The sequence below is a fragment of the Calypte anna genome, chromosome W, assembly GCF_003957555.1.
Source record: "Calypte anna isolate BGI_N300 chromosome W, bCalAnn1_v1.p, whole genome shotgun sequence".
Taxonomy (NCBI): Eukaryota; Metazoa; Chordata; class Aves; order Apodiformes; family Trochilidae; genus Calypte; species Calypte anna.
The window spans coordinates 12,985,718-13,013,463 of NC_044276.1; the positions used below are offsets into that span (position 1 = coordinate 12,985,718).

General features: G+C 41.7%; 1 protein-coding gene across 1 annotated transcript in view; it reads right to left on the bottom strand.

Moving 5' to 3' along the window:
* Positions 1-27,746, bottom strand: part of LOC103538534 (zinc finger SWIM domain-containing protein 6) — a 161,562-nt gene that overhangs the window by 85,950 nt on the left and 47,866 nt on the right. Inside the window, exons 2-4 of the mRNA XM_030468330.1 lie at positions 10,337-10,693; positions 6,420-6,568; positions 5,808-5,958 (exon numbers count right to left, since the gene is read on the bottom strand). Coding sequence (XP_030324190.1) covers positions 5,808-5,958; positions 6,420-6,568; positions 10,337-10,693 — 657 coding nt within the window. The remainder of the gene's footprint in view (positions 1-5,807; positions 5,959-6,419; positions 6,569-10,336; positions 10,694-27,746) is intronic.

A 27,746-nucleotide genomic window follows, 5' to 3' on the forward strand; every position in this document is an offset into this window, starting at 1 on the left:
AACACTTAATCGTTCTCTTTCTTTCCTTAATGGCCCTTTTCCCCGGGATGATTAATTTGTTTAAAAAACTGCTCTCCTTGTTTCTCTCCCACTATTAAGCCCTTCCTAAGACTCCTGTCAAAAGTGGTGTCATTTTTCCCTGAAATAAACCGTTGTAGTGAGACAGGACCAGGTGCCCTGAGTTATTGATGAGTGGGTGTGGGTTCACCTGTGTCTGGCCTCCCTCCTGAGCATGTGCAGGAGCACGGGGCCAATAAGAGAGCAGCTGACACCCACAGAGACAGCACTCACTCTTCAGTGAGGATGGAGAAGCCCACAGCTCAAGGAGCCCCAGGAGCAGGCAAGAAGGGGTAGATCCCGGAGCCCCAGGAACAGCCCTAGGACATCGTCCAGGAATGGGCTAAGCCCCGAGGCCTCAGGATCAGCCCTAGGAGCAAGAAGGGCTCCTCCCGCTTCATTTGGTGGAGAATGCGGGCAGCCTGCAGAAAACCTAGCTGGCACAGAAACTGCAAGAACGTTCTCCCTGTAAGGTATGATCAACAAGCTCTCTGGACAGGAAACCCCAGAGCAGAGGGGAAAATCCCATGAGGAAGGGTTAAATCCCGAGGCCCATGAGGAAAGAAACCCTGGAACAGAGGGAAACCAAGCCAGAAGAGCAGATACAGGAGGGAGAATAATAACTAGAAGAACAACTTGCAGAGACTCTGTGAAAAGTGCCTGGTGCAACTTGCAGAGACTTTGTGAAATATGCCTAGGCTAAGCCCTTGAGCAGAGGGAAATCCCATGAGGAAGGGTTAAATCCCGAGGCCCATGAGGAAAGAAACCCCGGAATAGAGGGCAAGTGCCTGGGATAATTTGCAGAGACTTTGTGAAGAGTGCTCAGACAGCTTGCGGAGACTTTGCCAGAAAGGGGCTGACATCGAGCGAATATATGGGTATGCTTAATTCCCCTTAAAGAAGGTTGAAAGAAAGAAGGTTGAGAATTCTCCCCAAAATACGTGTAAGGGTTGAGAATTCTCCCTAAAAATATATGTAAAATAAGTTATATGTTATATGTAAGTTATATGTTTAAATCTTGTAAGTTATATTTTTGTGTAAAAATCCTCTAACCTCTCGGCGCCTCCTCGATGCTCTTAGTTGAGTGTCCCGCGGGGCCCGAAGAAAAATCCTGTAAAAATCCTGTATGTCTATGTCTAAATCCTGTATAAGTGTGTTTTGTACTGCCCCTCGGCGCCTCCTCGATGCTCTTAGTTGAGTGTCCCGCGGGGCCCGAAGAAAAATCCTGTAAGTGTATTCTTGTGTATAAAAAATCGTGCTATGTAAATATGTAAATGTCTATGTAAATGTCTGTGTACTATGTAAATGTCTGTGTAAAAAAAAAAAAAAAAAAAAAAAAAAAAAAAAAGGGGGGGGGGGGGGAATGTAGTGAGACAGGACCAGGTGCCCTGAGTTATTGATGAGTGGGTGTGGGTTCACCTGTGTCTGGCCTCCCTCCTGAGCATGTGCAGGAGCACGGGGCCAATAAGAGAGCAGCTGACACCCACAGAGACAGCACTCACTCTTCAGTGAGGATGGAGAAGCCCACAGCTCAAGGAGCCCCAGGAGCAGGCAAGAAGGGGTAGATCCCGGAGCCCCAGGAACAGCCCTAGGACATCGTCCAGGAATGGGCTAAGCCCCGAGGCCTCAGGATCAGCCCTAGGAGCAAGAAGGGCTCCTCCCGCTTCAAACCGTTGTAATTAATTCAAACCATAAACCTCCTTACTTTGCAATTTTGCAATTTGTAGTACGTGCATGCGCAACGGCTAATATTTCCTCACAAACAAAATATAAAATATTAATAGTTACGGATCGTGAGTCTGGCATCTGGCAGTGCTCAACATTTAATTCCAAAGCAGGGCCAAGCAGCCATTATGATCCCTGGGCTGCAGCACAAAGTTAAATTTTCCCCTTTTATTAAGGAAACTTTTTCACTTTCGTAGAACAAGAAACTTTTACTTAAAGGATATTAACAAATTACTGTTGTAATAATATTTCATGGACCATTTTTTTCCCTCGAGAGTACAAAGAAGGTTAACTGACCTTTACTTAAAATCTGAGATCTCATTTCAACAGGCACTCCACTTTACCAATGCAATTTAATTAAAAAGACAAACCTTCAGATTTGTCTTTCGTTTTTTTTTTTAAAAACCTTCAGAGGCTTCAGATTGTTAATCATTCTAATATACTGAAGTCTTCAACAATGGTCACGGAGAGTTTAACACATTAAGATCGGCATGTGAAATTTATCTACCTAGATACCATTTAAACAGCAACAACATGAAGAATTACAACTCCACTCTAAACTTTGAAAAGCACATTAATTTATTACTCTGGAAAGCTTGAAGCGTTTGCCAGTGCATCACTGAAGCTGCATCTAAAGTCTTTTAGCATGAGAAGTATATGAGCAAGTCTTGTAGCTTTGACTTGCAATATTAATCTTTCCAATACTACAACTTTGGAGCATTTAGCTCAACCTATTCTTTGATGTACAATAAGGGAATCTGTTTCTGCTGAGTATAATTATGTTCTTCCTGATCTAGAGACTTTAAAACACAACAAAAAAGCCTTACACATAACTAGCTGATTAACTTGAGGCCTTTAAATCGTAAATTGCTTACAGAATTAGGACTTGATATTAGAAAACTGTCAGGCTCATAATTAGATGTGAAGTATTTAATTTTGTTTTTTAAAGCAGCATCTTTAAACATACAAACCAAATCTGACCTATACTGAAGTCAACACAATTTACCATAAACTTCAGCAGGAACTCTGATCAGAGCCCAGCGTGTCCTTCCAGTACCCTTGACCAATGCCCAATGCCAGGCAGGAAGCATCAGTTAAGTTCTAATGAACTTAAGTGCTTAAAAACCTATGCCAAAATGGAACTGACAAACTGGCCATAGGCCTAGCAATTGGCAGAGAGCATACCAGTGCAAGCAAGCCTTTATTAAGCAGAGTCTATATTTACATACTTTACATATCCTAAAATAAATATATAATAGATAAAATATTTTTTTAAAAAAGACATACAGACATGCCACTCCCAGATTAGTCTAAACAGATAATACAAAAAGTTAAGCATGCAAATGTATGTCCCACTCCCTTTGTTGATATTTTGGTACTCTGACATCCTAGAAGATGACAATATAAGAAACCAACATTAATTTAGAACATAATTATGCCATTGCCCCCTTAAACCCAATGTCTTAGTTCTCTGCCATTACTGGCACAAATCAAGGGTCACCAGGGACATCCCGCTCTTCCTTCTGTAGTTTGCTATTGTAACTCTGATCTCCCTTAGAACCTCCTTCAACTTTTGCGCATTCACATGCATGATCCTCCTGAATAAAGGTATGCTTTTAAATAGAATGAAATTCAAGGTGAAATCCTATCAAAAACATCGCCCTCAGGGTGAGGCTTGAGTGACACAGCCGGCTAAGACACAGTACCGCAATGCCGACGCCGCGGGTTCGAGACTCCTCAGAGCCTCACCCTGAGGGCGATGAGCGCTAGTGGCGCAATGAAGGTAGTGCAGTGCTCCAAGAGCAACTGACCTCTCTGCAGACGTGCTCAGGACTGAGCTGAGCCTGTGCTTCGAGACTCACCTTTTATTGGGCCCATGGTCCTGCTCATGCGCAGTGGGGGCCCGCCCTAATCAGGCACAGGTGGGCTTGACACAAGCTCACGCCCACTACCTGGCAATTAGTGGCACCTGGTTGCCTCATTTCACTACAATGGAACATATTTCTGCCTCTCCCACCACCTACCTGCTCAACCCACATAAGCAACAAAGCATGAGACCCTCCAGTTTTCAGTACGGTGAGATACAATTTTGCTGTGTACATGTCCAGCTTGGCAAAAAGCATAAGAGTGTTGGTATTCATGAAGGCAAAGTAGTTATATCTATACTCTGACAGAGCTTTGCCTGCTCTAATAGTAAGGCTTTTCACCACAGAAATCTATAATATGAGCTATATACAGATAGTGGTTCATTAGCCTAATTCTTAATGTGGAATTAATACATTCAATTTAGAATAAATATAATTTATGTCAAACAGGTCTTAGCCCCACCAGAAAACATGCAATCAATCATTGGGAAGGGCATGTAGCGACAGGAAAAGGGTTAATGGCTTTAAATTGGAAGAGGGTAGATTTAGGCTAGACATTAGGAAGAAGTTCTACCCTATGAGAGTGGTGAGACACTGTAACAGATTGCCCAGGGAGGTTTTGGCTGCCCCCTCCCTGGAAGTGTTCAAGGCCAGGTTGGATGGGGCTTTGAGCAACCTGGTCTAGTAGAAGGTGTTCCTGCTTATGCAGGGAGATTGGAACTACATGATCTTTAAAGTTCCTTCCAATCCAGATCATTCTATCATTCTATGGTCATCTTTAACCTTTAACAGTGGAAAACCTAAGTTTTCCTTTCTAAATGAAGCATTTTATTCTTTCTTGGATTAAATTTACTTTAACTTGATTTTGGACCTTTAAAATGTACCAAGACCATTTTGGCTATGTTCTCCATAGTTTTTACATATTGTCCCAAGGGGTGTCATCAGTAAGTTTTGGGTTGTTGTTCTGTTTTTTGGTTGGGTTTTTTGTTGTGGTGTTTAATAATATATATATACATACTTATTTTAATATTCCATGTCCCATAATTCAGGAATAGACAGAAGACATCTCAAGACAGATTCATAGAAAGGGTCTCATAGACTCCAAGTCTAGACTTGAAGTGTCTTTCCATATTGTGTGAGAGAACCAGTAACCACTCTAATTTTCACGAATAACAAGGCAATTCCATTTAGGTTTTGTCTTTAACCTGCTTTGAGAAAGTTTCCAAGACAGCACCCAAAACCTTACTACAGCTAAGATATACACATTATTTCCTTCACTCATAAACTCAGTGAATTCTCTTTGAGAGAAACAAATTAGATTTACCACTGTATTTTAAATAATTCAGGTTGTCTTTTATCACTTTTATCTTCTATTTGCTTACATACCAACTGGTTACTAGTTTGTTCCAGTACCTTACATCTAGGAAAGCAATGCTGGTGGTTACTTGATATTATTCTTTTCACTCACCTAACTACCTTTAAAATACTGGTGACATTTACCTTCAAGTTGTTTTGAATTTCCCCTCCCTATCACAAATTCCTATAGACTTTGAGGACTTCTGAAGCATCAGTTCAAAACTCTGTCAGTGAGTTTCTGGAAGACTTTAGAGTAAGTGACTTCACCAGTTTAAATATTCCTTTCCCATTTTGGCCCATGTTCCTCTCTCTGTTGTGCAAGTCATGTATCTATCTGGTCACAACTGACCTGTCTTGTAAAGCAGTGTTAATTGTTACAACCCTCTGTTATTTGATCTCCTTTCCTGCTCAGTAATGGACTTCTGCTTTTCCTTTTTGCCTTCTAGTTCTCTCTAGTTGTGAATCGATTTCTTCCTTAACAGTTCCAGGTTAGTGCTAGTAGCTTATATACTTAGTTGTGTAGCTATGTTTCCACTTTTTGCTTTATTCTTTTTAGATTCTCAGGTACTTACAACCTGTTGCAATTATACTTGTTTTATACCATGCTTCCTCTCCTCAAACTGTAACTGTCTCATTCAATAGAGCAAAAATTCAATTTCACCCAACCTTAACTGAACAAGCAAACCTGCAGAAAACTCTAATATGCTTTACCTAGTACCACAACAGTTTCTCCATCCAAAATATGTACTTGTTTCTTCATCATACACATGAACACCTAAATGATTTTGAAGTCTGTGCATTTACCGAGTTCATCCCAGAGCTGCCTATACTTGTCAGTCATCGCAGTTCCTTGTTGTCTCCAAAGCAACAGACGAGGGTCAGCCATGAACTGTTCTGTTATCAACGTCAACATGCGAGCTCCATTTGAATCTCTCATCTTTAGCATCTCTCGCACCTAGGAAATGAGTCTTTTAATACAAACTTGAAAAAAACAAACCACACTATAGAGAATATGCAATTTTAAGTAGAAAAAAATAATCTGCCTTCCCAATTTTAAAAATTTTTAGTTTCAATATCCCATTATATTCTGTAAGCATGCTTCTTCCACAAGTAATCCACAGGTGTATTATGCAGGCTGCTTCAAGACCATAATTTCTACAGGTTTCTCCAACGTTTTGGAGGTAGGAAGGAAGAGAAGAGCAAAGCTATAGACAGTTGAAATGTTACTTCATATTCTTAAACTGATCTCAAGACACACCAGATTGTGTTCCATTGCATTAACTTGCCATCGATTTCCCAAGCCTTTTCTTGTTTTAAAACAACAGGACTTTGAATAAGACAGACTTTGAACAAATACAGATTGGCTAGGGGAGTGGGGGGAGAGAAAAGAAGGAAGGTTTAGAGTATGCAACATACCTTTGCAAAAAGTAAATTGAGCTGCTTCCCTGATCCATGGTATCCACCCTGGGAGAGGAAGAGTTTAACCTGTTCTTGGACCTGTTCCTCATCCAAATGCCAGCAGTTTTCATCATCTATGCTAGCACCTGCTGTTGGGTCAGGAGCACCTACAAACAGCAAGAAAAGATATTTTAATTTTTATACAAAGAAGAGAGGTTTGTGGGTCCAGGGGAAAGGAGTACTGCAGAGGTTTTTGGATTTGTGTATTGTTCCATTTTGGATGTCTTGGCTTGAATCTAAAGGTTCTTTAAAATAGACCTAAATTTCTCTTCAGTAGCCTTAATCACTAGGAAATAACAGACTATGAAAAGGTATTTAAATAAACAACATTTTATAATAAAACATTCAAGTCGAGATTTTTTTTCTCCCATCTCAGCAGCTATTCTAGAATGCTTTTGCACAGGAAATTACACTTTACATAGTATTTCAGCAACTGCAATGTTAAAACCACTGTCCCCAAAACACCTGAGTAATACCTTCAGCAATCTTGCTCAGGTTTAAGTGACTGCTAATGAATGCTGCTATTGATGAAAATGAGGAAAATCACCACCTCAGTGCCTCTGAAATGTGATGGCTATGCAAAGCTAAACAAAGCTTTTAAAAAAAACACCTCCCCAAACAAATCCAGTCTTTAGGCATTTCCATTATAAATAAGATTTACAGCTGTTTATGACTGTAGTACTTCTGAAGGAGCATTTTTACACAGGCAATGTCATTCGCATAGTCAAATCAGAGGAACTGCACCTGAACTAGCCTAGTGCCAACTAAAGTGACTGGATTTATATCAGGCAGTGCTCTGTCCACAGGTTGCTCTAGATCAAATTTTGCATTTGACATCTGATTTTTCCACCTGAGGCTGACAAAACTAAAACAAGTTCTTGTACCATCTAGCAATCTACATATTTCTGAAGAAGTGAATATGGTTTTTTAAAGGTATTTAAACTGAAAAGATTGAAAAGTACTTATCTAGACTGTCAGGGAAACAACTCAATGTATTGCATCACCATATCAGGTGCACAGTATTTTAAGCATGCCCAAGACACAAGTTAACTTGACATTTTGATTTTCTGCTTGTAACAACTGTCGTGGTTTGAGCCTGGCCAACATGGTTTTCACTCGCCAGTTATGCTCACGGGAAATACAGACTCAACTTGGGGAAAAAATCAATTTAGTATATCATTAATCAAATCAAAACAGGGCAAAGAGAAAACACAAACCAGAGCCTACTCTTTCCCCACCCCTACCTTCTTCCCAAGGCCAAATTACTTTGTTCTCAATATTTCTCAATATCTCTACCTCCTCCCCCCTCAGCAGCACAGGGGAACAGGGTGTGGTGTTTACAGTATGGACGTCACAGGTTGTTTTCTGCCGCTCCTTCCGCTTCAGGGAGGATTCCTCACAGTTTTTCACTACTCTGACATGGGGTCCCTCCCATGGGAGAAAGTCCTTCACGAACCCCTCCAATGTGAGTCCCTCCTGCAAGGCACAATCCCTCAGGAACAAATGGCTCCAGCATGGGTGGCCCACAGAGCCATGGACTACTTCAGGGTCTGTTCCACCATGATACTCCATGGGTTGCAGGGGGCAGGCTACCATCTCACCATGGGATGTAGAGAAAAATCTCTGTTCAGGCACCTTCTCCCTCTCCTTCCTCATGGACCTTGGTCTCCCTGGTCCAGCATTGCTCTCCTCAGGTGTTATTCTCTTATTCTAGTGTTGTTCTCTCTCTCCACCTGTTGCTTTCTCTCACATCCCCTCCACCTGTTGCTTTCTCTCACCTCCCCCTCTCCTCTGCCCTGCTCTTAATCAACAGGTCTTTCCCCTTCTTGAATTTGTTAATCGAAGAGGTGAACATCTTTTCTGTCCCTGATGGCCTGAGGCAGGGCCAGGTTATTTTGAGCAGGAAGAGCTATTCAGAAGCTACTTACATGAGTCACCCCTGGGGGACCCTTTCCCAGATACCAGAAATGGCACTGCATCAACCCAGAACAACAACTCTGTAATTTCTATTTCTGTTAGGTTTTGAGAAGATGTTAGAAATGTAATGGCATAACACAACCTATCATTTTTAGATCTCAGATGATGTTACCTTTGTAGTGAATACTAAAAGGATACTGGCAAGGAAGGAATGTTACATAGTCAGATTCGTAAAAACTTGATTTCAAAGAAGTCCTGAGAACTTGAAAAGCAAATATTGCTACAACTGTTCAGACGTACAGGGATTGAAATATGTGTATAAGCATTGATTCTATTGATTTAAGCCTTTATTTCACAATTGCAGCTCTGCCATGTAGGTGAATCTTTTAAGCAGCTGCAGGGAATGATAGAATCTTTAGTCAATGAAAATTTGACTGGAAGATTTAAAGGGTCAAAGGGAAATCTTGACTACTACTTCCTGAGAGAGTCAAAAAAAGTCTTCCAGCTCAGAAACTTCTTCAACTGCTTCCACCTGTGAATGCTGCACTGCTATTCATATATATATATATACATTTAGATTAACAAGAAATTGTGTCTCAGTGGAGATTTATCTTTAAATAATCTTGGTATTGTTAATTTTAAGTCGTATTAAAAGTAGATTAAGATTCTTCAGCTAAGCTTCCCTAAAGAGGGAAAAGCAAAATCCCTTCTGTAACTGTTTACATCTTATCAAAAGCTCATTGGTGAGTTTGTGCTAGAAGGTCAAATTTCAACACAGTGACCGCAGATTCATTAAACAGGGTTCCTTTACAGAAACAAGGGTGCCCCCTGCCCCATGCCAGGAGCACTGCCCCCACCAAGTCCTTTTTCTCTTGAGTCTAGAACAACTGTCCTCTGAACACTTCCACACCACCGACTCTCTGCCAGGACAACTGTACACTGATTGATAGATGGCACTTGTTCAGCACCATGAGCAGAACCTTGGGGAGCTGGTGGCTCTTCTCACGGTGCTCTGATTTTTTCAAGGAAACTGTGTATATATAGGGGAGTTCAAATCTAAGAGTCACAACATTCGTAACACAAAACATGTAACGATGAGATAAAGGCAACTCAATCAAATGCGGGATATTTTCTAAAATTACTGTTAAACAAATACAATTAAAACTCCATTCAAAAACATATTCTAAAGTTAACATTAAAAAAATTCAATTTAAAAACTTCAAAACACAGTTTTTAAAAGTGATGTTCAGGACTGCAACCTGAAACGAGCTGTTTGTAATATGCTTGACTGAGTTGCCTTTATCTCAGTTATTTTTTAATTTTACAAATTGTGAGTCATACAATCCCTATATATATATATATATATATACACAGTTTCCTTACAAATATCAGAGCACCGTAAGCATAGCTTCCTGATCCTGAGGTTCTGTTAAAGGTGCTGAACAAGCATCACCTGCTGCACAGTGTGCAGTTGTACCAGCAGTGAGTTGGCAGTGTAGAAGTGTCCGGTAGCCAGCTGGCATTGTCCAGTTGGTGGTGGCCAGTTGTCCTAGACCCAAGTAGTAATACTGTGCACAACTGTTTGTAACACTAAACACTACCTAAGATGAGCTCTGCTCCCAAAATTCATCTTCTTGCAGCACCGCCTGCCTGGGCCTGCTGGAGTCACCAGATCCCAAGAAGAGGGACTAGGCTACAGATGAGATGAACAACTCCCTGCTTTTGTTCTACTTACTCTGTATCTAACAAACATGTCTTTTGTCTTTTCAAAAAAGTATTATTTTCAACCATCTTAAAACAAAAGTTCAGTAACAGAATCCTCTTTAGTAAACACCATAAAATCACATATCAATTCAGATTGGAAGGGACCTCAGGAGGTCATGATCCTGAATGCCACAAAAAAAAGCTCAAAACCAAAGTGGGAATGAAACAAAAGGTAGAAAAAATATCAAACTTACCATGGACTTGATTGATTTCTGAGTTCTGAGAAAGAATTTCATCTGCTAATTTTTGAGCAGTTGGCAAAACTTCTGTGTGGTGCACTGTGATTAAATACTGTACAAACTTCTGTAGTTGGTCTCTGTTCATTTGAAAGAGTGTCTCTGAAATGGGAAGATGCAGTTTGACCTGATCTGGCTTGCGGATCCGGTATAAAGAGAGTGCAACAACATGAGCACAGTAAAATATGTCCTTATTTCCACAGCTACAGGTCACTGAGGTAATCTTGCAACGATCAAAGCTGATAGCTACATTGCAAACAGTTTCTGGTTCTGATTGCATTGCAGGCTCTGTCACTGTGCCACTCAAGTGGAAACCTGTGAAGGGAAAGAAAAAAAAAAGAGAGCTTACATTATTAATTAAAATACTATATCTCAGTATTAATAAACTTTAATAAAAATCATCATATATTTCTGAGAAATGATATATATATACTTGCTTTAATTACAAATATGATGAACTGTTTCTTTCATACATACTCTTTTAATCTCCAATAAAATTAAAAGGAGGTAAAAACCTGGTTTACAAGCCCTCTTTGCTGTCCTATCACAACATTCATAAAAGTTTGATAGTAAGAAAAACATTTCTTTAGTAAATGATAGTTGCAGAAGCAGAGTTGCATCTGATGGCAGAAATTTTCCAAACCCCACACCAGATATCCTGCATCTACCAGCAAATTTACCCATTCTTTCAATAAGTAAAAAGGAAGTAGTACATTCTAGTGGCATGATCCCAGGTCCTAATTTCAACTCTGCCACCAATTCACTCACACCAGTTACTTAGCCTCTTTGCTTTAACCTCTCCCACCAATGAGCTGATGCTAAAGCTCACTGTCCTGGTTTGGGTTGGCTTCTGGCAAGTGAGAGGGGTTAGCAGAGAGCATATGTCATTCATTTAATCACCGTCCCAGACTTAAATTGTGACACCCACCTTCAACTGAAGCAATCTGGTAGAATCATAGAATGGACAGGGTTGGAAGGGACCTTAAAGATCATTTAGTTCCAACACCCCTGCCATGGGCAGGGACACCTATCACTAGATCAGATTGCTCAAGACCCCATCCAATCTGGCCTTGAACGCTTCCAGGGAGGGGACATCCACAACTTCTCTGGGCAACCTGTTCTAGTGTCTTACCATTCTCATAGTAAAGAATTTCCTCCTCAAGTTTTAAACCATTGCCCCTTGTCCTCTTGCTACACACCTGTGCAAAAAGTCCTACCCCAGCTTTCTTGTAGGCCCCTTTCAGATAATGGAAAGCCACTATAAGGTCAACTTGGAGCCTCCTCTTTGCCAGGCTGAACAACCCCAACTTCCTCAGACTATCAGCTGATAGAGCAGCTATGTTTGTGTAGCTCTTTAGAGATAGAAACTGCTGCAGTTACCAATACACAGGATATCAGATTGATAATCACAGAATCAGAGAAATGTCATGGTTGGAAAAAACCCTCTAAGATCACTGAGTCCACTCGTTAACCCAGAAAATAACACCATGGCCACTAGAGTATATCCTGAAGTGCCATGTCTACACATTTTTTTAATACTTCCAGGGATGGTGACTCCACCACCTCTCTGGACAGCCCATTCCAGTGCTTGACTACTCTTTCAATAGAAAAATTCTTGCTAATATCTAGTCTAAACCTCCCCTGGCACAACTTCAGGCCATTTCCTCTTGGCAATTGTTATTTACTTGGGAGAAGAGGCCAACCCCCACCTCACTACAACCTTCTTTCAGGTAGTTGTAGAGAGCATAAGGTATCCCCTCAGCCTCCTCTTCTCTAAACTAAACAATCCCAGTACTCAATGAGATGCACGCACTGTTTCAAAAGTCTGCATTTACACTTGGCATGATAATGCACAAGGCAAAAGAGATGGGTTTTCTTATATGGTAAGAAAGTATGGTATACCATAAGAATGATGGTCACTTCAGCCACTACTCAACAAAACACTCTGTTAAACCAAGGTCTCAAACTCTATTCTCTGAAGATCAGACCTAAACCCATCTTTGTTTTCAAACATGAAGACCCAGGTTTAGATCTTAATATTTTATCACTGCAGAATTTGTGTGTTTCTTTTGGATTTTATGTAAACATGACATTAATTTTTGGCTCAAGCATTAAGTCAGAGGTATAGATACAGAGCAATAAAAAAATTTTCATATGATGTCTCAGTATTAAACTTGAACAGACTGTGCATATAAAATCTGGAATGGATATTACAAGTAAGGTGCTATAGATTGACTATTTTTAATAGAAATATTATAAACTCACACTCCCTCAAAGTCCCAAACTGAAATATAAGAAATGTGTGCTATAGGAAGCAGTATAACATGAAAATAAAGTGGAAAAAAGAAATATTTACATAGCTCTAGTCCAAACCATCATATTTTCAATTGTTTTTAAAAAGCTCTTCAAGCTACAGGAGGAAACAAATAGGAAAATGTTTTTTTCCATTTGTTTATGCTGTACATTTTACAGCAGGTTGGGCAGCCAGCATGACTGTTTGGATTACATTCAGCTTCAGTACTCTATCCCTGAGGAAGGTCATACTCACATGCTAACCTCGATCTTGCAAGAGGATGTTTACCAATTAGAGTTGAAGCTGAAGAGGCAATAAGCTGTAGAGTGCACATAGAGGAAAGGGAGGAGGATAAGAAGCACAGGCATGTGTGGCATTCTTGCTCTTGCCTCCACTCAACACTTATACAGAGAAGGGGAGAGGAATTGCCCCTTGAATAATGAGCTCCTCCTTCTGCCTTTCCCTCATGCTCCCATGAGTGCCCTCTCAAGAAAAGAGGCTTTGTTAATGTGAGAGTCCACTGATCCCGCATTGCCTCAAAAAGGACAATTTTAAAGTGAATAGCCCCGGCTAGGGTGGAGGAAGATGCTAATGTACCTGGCCTGGCCAGAGCAGAGGGTGACCCCATAAAGAGATAAGAACTAATGACTGGGTGGAGACTACACCCCTTTTCTGAGGGCCAGCCTTCAATGCTGAGACGACTGGGTCAGAAGCCCCCCCCCCCCCAGGCACGATTACCCTGGCCAGGGTGGAGGAAGCCACCTTGATTGTACTTATGCTAATGTACCTGGCTAAGGTGGCTGGAATGGAGTGGGGAGTGGTGCCTGGAAAGAGATAAGACCTGATGGCTGTGTGAAGACACCCTTCGGACTGAGGTTCCTTCCAAGCGAACCTGTCTTCAATGGCTCTGGCTAGGGTGGGGAGACACCTTGGTTCTTCTGGTGCTAATGAACCTGGCTTCTGCGGCAGCCGACTGACAGCTGAACAAAAGGAACTCGGGGGTATATATGGCTGTCCATGCTGTGGCTGCTTTGTCACCTCTTGACCCAACGCCATCTCGCATCAGACCCTGTCCAGGATTAGCATGCCATCTTGAAGAAACTCGTTGGACAGATGGACCTCTGGTGGTGACTATGACTCTCATTCTTTCTTCCCACTTTCTTACTCTTTCTCCCTCTTCTCTCTCTCTCTCTTATATCTTCCTCTTTTGCCTGTCAACATATCCCCCATACTTTCACAGGGTTCTATCATTTTGCTTGTGTCAATTGTCAAATTAAAGTCTGTGCTTGTATCCGACCCTTTGAAGATTGGACTTTGTTCTTGCAGATCCAAAACCAAAATAAATTTAATGTTACTTTAGACCGTAACAGTTAAAACTTAGCCAGCTCTGTTTCAGGTTAATTCCTAGTAAATGAAGGCTGTATTGGTGGTCTCAATGAAAATGTATGGAAGATTACTATTACTTTTAATATCATTTTCTTATGAAGCATACATAAAACTCTCATCTATGAGCTGAGGAAAAGCCTGTAGCAGGACACTCTGCCTCAGTGAGCCTACCTCAGCTTCCCTTTATGATTCAATTACTCTTTGTCTTTAAGATGCACACTCTGTGTCTCAGCTCCACTGCCCTTAGCTTCGAGTTGAAGAGTTTCCACAGAAAGCAAAGGGCATAGCAAACTCTGAAATGGTAAAAATCTTGGAAGTACTAACCAAATTGGTATCTGTGGTGCCAGCTGCTCCCCTGTGTTGAAAAACACGGAGCTCAGTTTGGCTCCAGATAGGCTGAACAAAGACCAAACAAGAACAGAGAGATAAATGTAAGCATTTGTATGAGGGAAAATGCTTCCTTAGCTTTTCCTTTGTTTCCCTATTGTTCTCCAATAGAAGATGTTAGAGGTATGGCTAAATTGTTAAATGACAGCATCCAATCACTTTATTCTATAAAAGGCTAGTCCCATCTCTTGATCAGAGAGAATCCTGTACACTTTCCCTAGAAGATGTGCTGGACCTTCTCCCTCCAGCAGGGATTCCTGCTTGAGTGATTGCTCCTTGATGAGGAGGAAAAGGGATACCCAGCCATAGCCACTGAAGAGTAAGAAGTATCAAATATCTACATATGAATACTTTAAGTCTATAGGACCCTTACTTTAATCATTGTTCTAGAACTAATATTAAGCCTATCAACAAGTAATTTGCTAGCACTCAAACAATTAGCTTTGTCTAACAGTTATCCAGAAATTTGATTATTTGTATATTTTATTGTTAAGACATCTTCTTGTTATCCGAATACCTTGTTCTGCTACCCTAATATACTAACACTCATATAATCCAATTTATACTTTTTTAATCTAGCTTTTAAGATCTTTCATTATTTACAATAAATTCTGTTTTATACATATACATCTCATCTGCTATTGTGTCCTATTAAGGAAGATTGGTGCAGCGAGCAGGGTGATGTAGGACCCTGTAGAATCATGATGGCAGACAGTCTTGAAAAACAAGTAACAGGCTCAATAGGATATCTATGGAGGCATAATATTGGAAAAGCATCCAAGCTAAAATAGATAAAACCAGAGGATTGTTAAAAAATACAAAAGAAAAAGGTATTATAATCTGTAATGTGTTAGGACTGCGTTTAAAAGCCAGTCCTGAAGAGGAGGATGATTATAAGGAGGAAGAATGGCATCCTCTTCCAACTCTGGCTTCTCCCCAAACAGCAAGTATTGCTACTGCTGTTCCCGCTGCAAATGCTGCTATGGATACTCCTGGAAGTTCTATTGAGATTACTCTTCCTGTTGTTGTCTCCCGTTCTGCTATGGTAAATACTGTTGTGGCTGCTACTCCTTATGTAATAAGCACAGTGCCTGTTGTGGTGAGCGCTACTGCTATGCCTGCTACAGGTGTTACTGCTTCTCTGATGCTTGTTGCAGTTGCTACTGCTTCCCCCCCTGTAATAACTGAACCTCCAGTTCCTGAAGAGAGAGAGGATTTAGAGTTAAAAATGAGGCCCATAATTAAAACTGAGGTATCAGAAGAGCTGCAAGGTGGTCAGAGGAGAACTGCAATTAAAAGGGATCCTTGGGATCCTCTGCAGATGTCAAAAGATAGCTATGGACAACAGCCAGGAAAAACAGTGACTATTTATGGAGAGCGTGCCTTACTGGAGGAGATAGAGTAATACTAGATGGCAATGAAGCCGAAGGATTTTGGGGTCCTTACCTTCTACTGTCACCCTGTGTAATAAAGCATCTTCCTCAATCTATCCAAGTCTAAAGATGTACTCTAAGAGATACTGACCAAAACAAACAAAACCTAATCACAACAAGCAGACATATTAAATGCTGGGGGGAAGGGGAAGAAAATTTATGTGCAGATTTTATGGTGTTGTGGCTTAAGGAAAAAAAAAGTATGATATACATTTTAAATTAACTATAAGTAGCAATTAAAACTAAAGTCTTGGATCACTGGATTCTTTTCTCTCAGTAGTTTAGAATTCAAATTTCAAAAATGTTCTTGTGCACACAAAAAAAGTGAAAATAAACTACCCCCCTCTCATTCAAGCTGCATCCATTTGTGACTCAGTTAATAATACAGCAATTTAGCCAAAACAATTTTTTGGTGAATAATTCTTCCTCAGTAAACTGAACTGCCTATTAAATAAAGCCAATAACATGACATTAAAAAAAAATCACATTACCAGATCAAAAAATAGTAGGCTATTCTTATACATACAATAATTGTAATTTAACAAAATTTATTAAAATATTCAAGCCTACATTGCATATATCAAAAACATATCTTTTCTATCAAGAATTCTAATGATTAAAACTTTATATTCACAATTACAATTGAATTTTTTTATTTACATGTAACCAGATATCAACATTGGGTATTGTTTATCCTTTAAAGAAAATACAAAACTGTCAGAACTAGGTTACAGAAATATCCTAAAGCTTAAAAACCAGTGCCTTTGAATAGTTTTCTGCCATATACCATGTGAGAGCCTCAATTGATACCTCATCTACTATGCACACATCATAAATTAGGAAATGTGTTAACAACTGTATTTGGAAAACAAAAATGTTCCTAAATATTGATCTACTGACCTTTTTTCAAATAGTTTACAAGAATCACCTTTATACTGTTTAAAAAACCCTCAAGAACTGTTTAACATTCCCAGAAGAGACCAGCAGATGACATTACTTGTAGAGAAAAAAAATGGAAGGGTTTGTTCTGAGAGTTGGGGAGTCTTCAGTGAACAAGACCTATGTGGGTAACCTCCTCCTACGTAATTTCAAGTTGGCAATCATAATCATACCCTCTATCTTTAACAGTCAGTTAAATTAACTTGCAGACCTGCCAGCTAAGATTTATTCAAACTACTGCATTACTTGGCAAACACATAATGACTATGTAAAGTCAAAAACACCTCTGCTCCATCTTGCTTACCAAACGAAGTAGTTTTCTAACTGTGCCTATTAGCTATTTTTTCATAAAATAGATCGTGGTTGGATTCCCCCCCCCCCCGCAAGACAAGCAAAAGTCTAAACCATGTTTACCTCATTCAAATTTTGTCTTTTAAGAAGTAGTTTTCCTTTAAGATGTCAAAGTACTATCCTACATTCAATTCTCCTGAACATTGGAACATTCTAAAAACAGATCAACAACACACTTTGAAATTATTACGAAGTCAAAATTTTGCATGCCATCACTTAGCCTGAAGCTAATGTTTAACCATCTATTTGAAAACCAGAGAAAACACTGATTTAAAATGGAAAATATTAACCCATAGTACCTTAAACACGTTGACATAAAGGTAATAAGGGGGGAAAGATTAATTAACACAAGGAGCACATAAGATGTTCACACACAGGGTATAAAATAGCATATGATTTGATAACATTGCCATCTAGAATAAATTTGGTGTTACCACTATACCCAAACAGAGGGATAAGTTGCAAACAACCACACAGATTTCACGACTCACATTCATAAAGGCAATTGTCAGGATTTGATATTTTGAGACTTCTGCATGTAAGAGAGTGGAAGTAGCAAGAAATAATTCCATGCACACACTTGACAACTTGAAAGTTCACTACTGCTGGTGCATGTCTAAAAACATGCATGCTGTAATGATGCCAGCACTAGTGTCTCAAACCACAAGATTTATTTGTCCCAACACTATGAATTCAACAGCTGCATTTAAAGAAAAAATTCTTCCAGGACCTCCTTCAGCAGTCCAAACCTTCCAGTCTAAGAACTGTTCAACTAATTACATTCATTAGACAAAGGCCTACACTAACCTCTCAAAGCAAACGACATCATAGTTCTGTATCACATCTCTGCTGCTCAAATAAACTACTGAACATTGTGGTCCCAGCAGAGGTCATTGCTGACTGTGGATGGGATACATCCATCCAAACTACTCTTCCCTGAAGAGAAGGAAAGGACATTCAATCAGCAAATAGTGCAGCAAATTGCCTTCTCCTGCCCAACAGCCATATAAGATCTGTTTTAAGACAGATGCAGACTGCAGCAGCTCCTACTGTCTGAAGGTGGAGGTAGTGAACAAAACATGCTGCCCATGAACATGGCTTCAAGGGTCCCTCAAAGTTTCACTGCTATCCCTTGAGCTAAACAAAGGAGGAAAATCTTCGTGTAAATAAGAGATATATAAGAGATATATACGAAGGGTGTGTCCACACAGATGGAACACCTTAAGAGGAACACGAAGATGGATGTAGCTATCCAGGCCTCTGGCTGCACAGAGTGTTTAAGCCTGGTGTTAGCACCTGAGGAAAGAGAGAATGGGATCTGTGTGCGATGCGAGCAGGTGAATGACTTGCTATGCATGGTGGCAGAGCTCAAAGAGGAGGTGGAGAGACTAAGAAGTATTAGGGACAGTGAAAGGGAAATTGACTGGTGGAGTCGCACCCTTTCTAACCCAAAAGAAATCCAGAAGGAGACAGTGAAGCCCTGCCCCTCCTGCCATCAGGCAGTTGACGCAAACCAGAGGGATGGGGGGGAATGAAAACAGGTCCGTCGTCTGAGAGGTAAAAGAATCCCCTCCCAACCCCCACCATCTCCACAGGTGCCCTTAGAGAACAGATACAAGGCCCTGGACTCAGAGAATCAGGCAGAGGACAGGCAAGAGGAAGATCTGTCTGGAAGGTCTCCTGCTCGCCCCCTGTCTACCAGCCAGGTTACAAGTACAGCTACAAAGAAGAAAAGAAGGGTAGTTGTAGTTGGCGACTCCCTTCTGAGGGGAACTGAGGGCCCTATGTGTCGACCAGACCCATCCCACAGGGAGGTCTGCTGCCTTCCCGGTGCCCGGGTGAGGGATATTAGTAGGAGACTCCCTCAGCTAATCCGACCCTCAGATTATTATCCAGGTAGTCCAGGCTGGCAGTGATGACATTAATGGAAGAAGTACCAAGGTGATAAAAAATTACTTCAAGGCCCTGGGTCGATTAGTTCATGGGACAGGAGCACAGGTGGTGTTTGCCTCAATTCCTGCAGTAGAGGAGATGAATGAGGAGAGGAATAGGAAAACCTACCACATTAATAGGTGGCTAAGGGATTGGTGCCACCGGAGGAACTTTGGGTTTTTTGACTATGGGCCAAATTTCAGACTACCAGGTGGGCTGCATCTATCTAACAGGGGAAAAAGGACTCTAGCCCATACGTTGGCGGGGCTGATAAGGAGGGCTTTAAACTAGGTTTGAAGGGGGAAGGAGTTGAAATCGGGCTCTCCAGAAAGGAGCCCAAGGGTGGACAGCCCAGGTTAAGAGCCAAATCAGCAGCCCAGCTGAAGTGCATGTACACCAATGCACACAACATGGGCAACAAACAGGAGGAGCTGGAAGCCATCGTGCAGCAGGAAACCTATGATGTAGTTGCTATCACAGAAACGTGGTGGGATGACTCCCATGACTGGAGTGCTGCCATGGGTGGCTACAGGCTCTTCGAAAGGGACAGGCAGGGTAGGAGAGGTGGAGGGGTAGCCCTATATGTTAGAGAGTCTCTTGACTCTGTTGAAATTGAAGTCAGTAATAATAAGGTGGAGAGTCTGTGGGTCAGAATCAGGGGGAAGGCCAACAAGGCTGATATCCTGGTGGGAGTCTGTTACAGACCACCCAATCAGGAGGATGAGGGTGATGAATTATTCTACAAGCAGTTGGCAGATGTTTCAAAATCATCGTCCCTCGTTCTCATGGGTGACTTTAACCTGCTGGACATCTACTGGGAACTCCACACAGCAGAGAGGAGGCAGTCTAGGAGATTCCTGGAGTGCATAGAAGATAATTTCCTGCTCCAGCTGGTAAATGAGCCTACCAGGAATGGAGCCCCGCTTGACCTTCTTTTCACAAACAGAGGGGCTGGTGAGAGATGTAGTGGTCGGTGGACGTCTGGGACTCGGCGATTATGAAATAATAAAGTTTTCAATACTCAGGGATACAAGGAGGGTCATCAATAAAACCTCTACGTTGGACTTCTGGAGGGCAGATTTTGGCCTATTCAGAAGACTGGTCCAGAGTATACCCTGGGAAACAGCCCTTGAAAACAGAGGGGTCCAGGAGGGATGGACGTACTTCAAGGAGCAAGTTTTGAAAGCACAGGAGCAGGCTGTCCCAGTGCGCCGAAAGGCAAGCCGGTGGGGAAGACAACCGGTCTGGCTGAACAGGGAGACTTTGAAAGAAATTAGGGTTAAGAAGAGGGCCTACCAATTATGGAAAAAAGGGCTAATTACTCGGGAGGAATTTAGCAATATAGTTAGGTTGTGTAGAAAGAAAATTAGAGAGACGAAGGCACAACTTGAACTGAATCTTGCCACCTCTGTGAAGAATAACAAAAAGTCCTTCTACAGATACATCAATGGCAAAAGAAGGGGCAGAGAAAACATCCATTCTTTACTGGACATGGGCGGGAATATAGTTGTCAAAGATGAAGAAAAGGCTGAGGTATTTAACACCTTCTTTGCCTCAGTTTTCAACAGTAAGACAGGTTCTCCTGAGGACAGCTGCCTTCTGGAGCTTATAGAAGGTGACAAGAATCTAAACAGCCCCCCTGTAATCCAAAAGGAAACAGTCCATGATCTACTCAACTGCTTGGATCCCCACAAGTCTATGGGACCAGATGGGATCCACCCAAGGGTGATGAGAGAGCTGGCAGAAGAGCTCGCCAAGCCTCTCTATCATCTACCAGAAGTCCTGGCTCACTGGAGACATCCCAGATGATTGGAAGTTGGCGAATGTCACACCAATCCACAAAAAGGGCCAGAAGGAGAACACGGAAAACTACAGGCCCATCAGCCTGACCTCAGTGCCTGGCAGGGTTATGGAACAGATCATCCTCAGTGCAATCACACAGCAGCTGCAGGATGGGTGAGGGATTAGACCCAGCCAGCACGGGTTTAGGAAGGGCAGGTCCTGTCTGACCAACCTGATCTCCTTTTATGATCAGGTGACCTGCCTGGTGGATGAGGGGAAGGCTGTGGATGTGGTCTACCTGGACTTCAGCAAGGCCTTTGACACCGTTTCCCACAGCATCCTCCTGAAAAAGCTGTCAGCCCACAGCTTGGACGGGGCACTCTGTGCTGGGTTAGGAACTGGCTGGAGGGCCGGGCGCAGAGAGTGGTGCTGAACGGGGCTGCATCCAGTTGGAGGCCAGTCACTAGTGGTGTCCCCCAGGGATCAGTGTTGGGCTCAGTTCTGTTTAATATCTTTATAGATGATTTAGATGAGAGGATTGAGTCCATCATCAGCAAGTTTGCATATGACACTAAGCTGGGGGGAAGTGTTGATCAGCTGGAAGGCAGGAGGGCTCTGCAGAGGGACCTGGACAGACTGGAGAGTTGGGCTGATTCCAATGGGATGAGGTTCAACACGGTCAAGAGCCAGGTCCTGCACTTTGGCCACAACAAACCCATGCAGCACTACAGGCTGGGGACAGAGTGGTTGGAGAACAGCCAGACAGAGAGGGACCTTGGAGTTTGGATTGACAGGAAGCTGAACATGAGCCAACAGTGTGCCCTGGTATCCAAGAAGGCCAATGGCATCCTGGCCTGCATCAGGAACAGCGTGGCCAGCAGGTCCAAGGAAGAGATTCTGCCCCTGTACTCAGCGCTGGTGAGGCCACACCTTGAGTACTGTGTCCAGTTCTGGGCCCCCCAGTTCAGGAAGGATATTGAGGTCCTGGAGCAGGTCCAAAGGAGGGCAACTAGGCTGGTGAAAGGACTCGAGCACAGATCCTATGAGGAGAAGCTGAGGGAGCTGGGGCTGTTCAGCCTGGAGAAGAGGAGGCTCAGAGGAGACCTCATCACTCTCTACAACTCCCTGAAAGGAGGTTGTAGCCAGGTGGGGGTTGGTCTCTTTTCCCAGGCAACTCTCAGCAATACAAGAGGGCACGGTCTTAAGTTGTGCCGGGGGAGGTTTAGATTGGACGTTAGAAAGAATTTCTTTACCGAGAGGGTGATCAAGCATTGGAATGGTTTTCCCTGGGAAGTAGTGGATTCTCCATCCCTGGAGATATTTAAAAAGAGACTGGATGTGGCACTCAGTGCCATGAGCTAGTAACTGCAGCAGTAGTGGTTCAAGGGTTGGACTTGATGATCTCTGAGGACCCTTCCAACCCAGCCGATTCTATGATTCTATGATAAAAAAGAACTCTACCTCTAGCACAGTGATCCTCAAATTGTGATCTAGAATGTTATGAAAACAGTGCTTACAGCTCACAAACGGGAGGAATTAGAGAAGCTAAGAGTGCAGCTGAACCTGGGAAGAAGGAAGTGGCGGAGAAAGGTGGGTTTAGATATGCTTTTATTTCTCATTATCCTACTCTGGTTTTGATTGGAAATAAATTAATTTCCCCAAGCTGAGTCTGTTTTGCCTATGACAGTAATTGCTGAGTGAACTCCCTGTCTTTATTTCGATCCACAAACCTTTTGTTATATTTTTCTCTCCCCTGTCTGGTTGAGGAGGGAGGGAGATGATAAGAGCGGCTTGGTGGGAACTATTGTATGAAAGCAGATTCCCGTGGTTCACAATTTTTTATACAGTTGGCTAGGCTAGATCCTAATTTGCTTCCCACTGTTTCAATTATTATTTGATGAAATCAAATCAATATGCAGAAGTCTTGGCTAGTGCACTCCATTTTCAAAACTGGCTGATCAGACTTGCCATGCTAGTACTCATGCATATTAGGCATGTACCACCTCTTTCCAGACATACAATGCAGAATGAATAGGTTTCATTTAAGAAAAACAGATTTTCAAAGGCACAGAAAACTGAGTTCAAGTCACTTGCATCTCCTTTTGTATTTATAAAATACAAATAACTGATACTTCAAACAAAAATTATGTATGTTCCCAGGACCCAATTTCTGGGAGCTGCATACAGAGAAAGCACTTGGAATAGGTACAGGGGTAGGTTTGTGTGGGTGGGGGAGCCTAATGTACATTCTTCTACTGACTAAGCTAATGCTAGCACATTCAGAACACACAGCTGCTCCTCAAACAATGAGGTAAGATTAATAAGCGATTTTCTTAAAGAAATGATTTAGGAGCCCATCCCTTCCTCTAAAACCACACACTAATTGTCCTTGAATGAGCAAAGCATACCATTCTTCCTTGCCAGAGCCAAGAAATTCATAGGAATATTTACCTCTAAAATACGGCAGACAGAACTTGAACAAGCTACAGTTATTATGACTATTAATCGAATTCCAGATAGTATTTTAGTATGTAACAGGTTACCCAAGCCTCAATTAACATACATAGGGTTGAACATTAAAATGCTATATAAGATTTTTCTTTTTTTTTAAATTTGTGTCTCACATTCAGAAAATCAAAACTTTCCAGATAGACTGAGATAGTGAAAAGTTTGGAAAGGCAGGGAAGAACAGGAAAAAATGGAACTGCACAATCAAGGAAGCAAAATTTCCATGGTAAATTAAGAAAAACAGTCTAAGAAAGGAGGACAAATTACACAACTAAACACAATTTAATTTGTCATTTAGAATTATTAAGCAAGTTAATGGAATTCAACATAGTTTGGCCTCCAAGATCAGGTTTTAGAGTACCTAAGCTGTTAAACTGAGGACCTCAACAAACAAAAAAAGCACTTCAGTTAAAAGATAGCATTTCAAACTTTCACTGACAAGAAACACAACCATCCTTTGAAAGAGGAAAATGTGGTGGGTTTGTACTTGTTCCCATTTTTAAAGTGCCAGAAAAAAAAAACCAAAGGGACCGAAGACAAAAACCTAAAGGATTGCAAGTTACTCTAGCTGCCAGTGAATCAAGCAATATGCTGTTTTCATGCAATAATGAAGTAACTCTCTCCCCTCCAGATCCCTGCATTCTGCCACTTATTTTTGGGCTTCAGCTTCTGATAACCTATCTATACTACAACTATTAGCATTTATGATAAGTTGGTAGGTGTTGTACTTGTGGAAGCATGCTTAATACTTCGTTATCATAGAACCATGAAATGGTTTGGGTTGGAAAGAACTTTAAAGATCATCCAGTTCCAGCCCCCCCTGTATGGACAGGGACAACTCCCGCTAGACCAGGTTGCTCAAAGCCCCATCCAACCTGGCCTTGAACATTTCAGGGAGGGGGCAGCCACAACTCCTCTGGGCAACCTGTGCCAGTGTCTCACCACCCTCACACTAAAGAATTTCTTCCAAATGTCTAACCTAAATCTACCCTCTTTCAGCTTAAAATCATTACCCCTTGTCTTATCACTACACACCCTTGGAAAAGGTCCCTCTCCAGCTTCCTTGGTCTCCCCAGAGCCTTCTCTTCTCCAGTCTGAACAAACCCAACTCTCTCAGCCCATCCGTATGGGGGAGGTGCTCCAGCTCTCTGATCATCTTCATGACCCTCCTCTGGACTTGTTCTAATACTTCCATGTCCTTCCTGTGTTGGGGGCTCCAGACCTGGACAAAATACTCCAGGTGGGGTCTCACAAGAGCAGAATGGAGGAGCAGAATCACCTCCCTTGACCTGGCTGGTCACTCTTTTTTTGATGCAGCTCAGGATACAGTTAGCTTTCTAGAGTGCAAGTGCACATTGTCAGCTCATGTTGAACTTTTCATCAACAAGCACCCCCAAGTCCTTCTCCTCAGTGCTGTTCTCAATCCATTCTCCGCTTGATATGTATTTGTGTTTGGGATTGCCCTGACCCAGGTGCAGGACCTTATTGAACTTCATGAGGATGGCACAGGCCCACCTCTCAAGCCTGTCAAGGTCCCTCTGGATAACTTCCCTTCCCTCTGGCATGTTGACCATACCACACAACTCAGTGTTGTCAGCAAACTTGCTGAGGGTGCTCTCAATCCCACCATCCGTGTCATTAACAATGTTAAACAGTGCTGATTTTAATACAGACCCTTGAGTAATGCCACTCATCACTGGTCTCCACTTGGACATCAAGCTGTTGACCAATAATCTTTAAATGTGACCATCCAGACAATTCCTTATCAACTGAGCAGTCCACCTGTCAAGTCGATGTCCCTCCAATTTAGAGACAAGGATGTCATGCAGGACAGTGTTGAATGTTTTGCACAGGTCCAGGTAGATGACATCAGTTGCTCTTCCCTTATTCACCAAAGTTATAGCCCCGTCATAAAAGGCCACCAAATTGGTCAGCCGTTATTTGCCCTTACTGAAGCCATGTTGGCTGTCACAAATCACCTACTTATTTTCCATGGGACTTAGCATAGTTTCCAGGAGGATCTGCTCCATCATCTTGCCAGGCACAGAGGTGAGACTGACTGACCTGTAGTTCCCCGGGACTTCTTTTTTTCTATTTTTGAAAATGGGGGTAATGGGGGTTATGTTTCCCCTTTTCCAGTCAGTGGGAACTTCACCAGACTGCCATGACTTTTCAAATGATGGAAAGCTGCTTTTGCAACTTCATCTGCCAGTTTCTTCAAAACCCGTGGGTGCATCTTTTTAGGTTCCATGAACTTGTGCACCCTCAGGTTCCTTAATTGCTCTCGAAGCTGATCTATCCCTACCATGCATGGTTCTTCTTTCTCATAGTCTCTGCCTTTGCCTTTTTTGACATGGGTGGCATGGCCCAAGTACTTGCCAGTGAAGATTGAGGAAAAAAAGTCACTGAGTACCTCAACCTTCTCCATATCCTGGGTAACCCGGTCTCCCGTTTCCTTCTGTATAGGGCCCACATTTTCCCTAGTCTTTCTTTTATCACTGACATACCAATAAGAAGCTTTTCCATTTGCCCTTGATGTCCCTGGCAAGTCTGAATCCTATCAGAACTTTAGCTAACCTGAGCCCTGTCTGCTCGGACAATTTCTCTGTATCCCTCTGAGGCTCTAAATGTCCTCCATGTCCTCTCTAGGCTTCCTTTCTTCCTTTTTTTTTTTTTCTTTTTTTTCTTTTTTCTTTTTTTTTTTTTTTCTTTTCCAGGAGCTCCTTGTTTATCAATGCAGACCTGCTGGTGTTTTTTCCTGTCTTCCTCTTTGCTGTGTTGCAGCACTCTTGCACTCCTGAGCTTGGAGGAGGTGATCCTTGAATATTAACCAACTTTCTTGGGTCCTTCTTTCGTTACCTTTGGTTGCCTACTAAAATAGTCAAGGGTTAGGCTTGCTGATTAATGTGAAACCAAACCCACAAGACAAAGTTCATTGCTGACTAATTTTATGACTCAAGGTTGTTTGCTGATTTTACTTATCTCTAACTACATATTGTTCTTGTACTAAATCTCCTTTTTAATGCAGGTCTCATGCCTACAGGTCTACCTTTTGTGATAAGGAAAGGCTCTCTTTCTCTGCTCTTTAAACTTTTATCGTAACAGATAAAAATAACTGGGAGTAAAAAGAAAGAACATTCCAAGATCTCCGAAGAAAAAAAACAGGAGTTCACAGGAACTCTGAAACAGATCCAGGTAAAGATAGAAAGGGTGCTTGCCCTTTGCCAGAAAAGTTGAACAGGAATAATTCCTCTATCACCACAGTTGTTGATAATATCAATAATGGTTAAAAATTCTTCGCTTGATCAGATTAATTTCAAATTCAATTCAGCAACATATTGGATTATTACATCATACTATTGTCACCTGCCTAATGTGTTATCACAGTGCACTTATACAGTAAGACAGAGACAAGATTACATATAAATTAGTTTTCAGTGTTGCCCAAAATACTCAAAACAAGAGATTTGCTAGTATTTGAAGTAATTCTCTGCATCACAATAAGAAAGGCAGAAACAGAACAGAATTCAGTTCTATAATATAGCCTCTGTTATGATGAGAAAAATCTTTAAACTGCAAACTGTGCCTTTAACTTTTACCACTGTCAAAATAAATTGAAATACTTCAGTCAGGGACCTTGCATAGAGGACTACTGATTTATTTTTTTTATATACTTTAAGTGGTTCAAAAGACATTTAAAGTATCTAGAAATAATGCCTTCAGTCTTGACCCCTGCAACAACAACCCAATCCCTTTCTGCAAATCTCCTCTGTTTTCTCACTTGGCAGAATAATTCAAAGGAAGCAGATGGGTACTATTGTAGTGGAACAAAGCAATCAGACACCTCTGATTACCGAGAAGTGGGTGTGAGCCGGTATCAAATCCACCTGTGCCCAATCAGGGCAGGCCCCCTATTGAGCATGTGCAAGACCAGGGGCCAATAAAAGGCTTGCACATGCTCAATAGGGGGCCTGCCCTGATTGGGCACAGGTGGATTTGATACCGGCTCACACCCACTTCTCAGTAATCAGAGGCATCTGATTGCTTTGTTCCACTACATACTATACCAGAGATGTCCACTTTTTCAATCAAAATAACTCCTCCCAAAATCTATCCATACCCTTTTCAGTAAAATGGGAAGGAAAATAACTCTTTAACTAGCATTGTACTTCCAGGAGGTTGACTATTCTATGATTTGGTTATTTGCTATCTGCTGAGACAGTTTAAATAGATCATTCACTATACCAAGGTAGATTAGACTATGTTGCAAGGATTACTATTCCCTATATCTGTTTTTTCCCATTTACTTGGCCAAACAGGCAGCTTCCTCCTCAAGACTCACAAGCCCATGAGATCT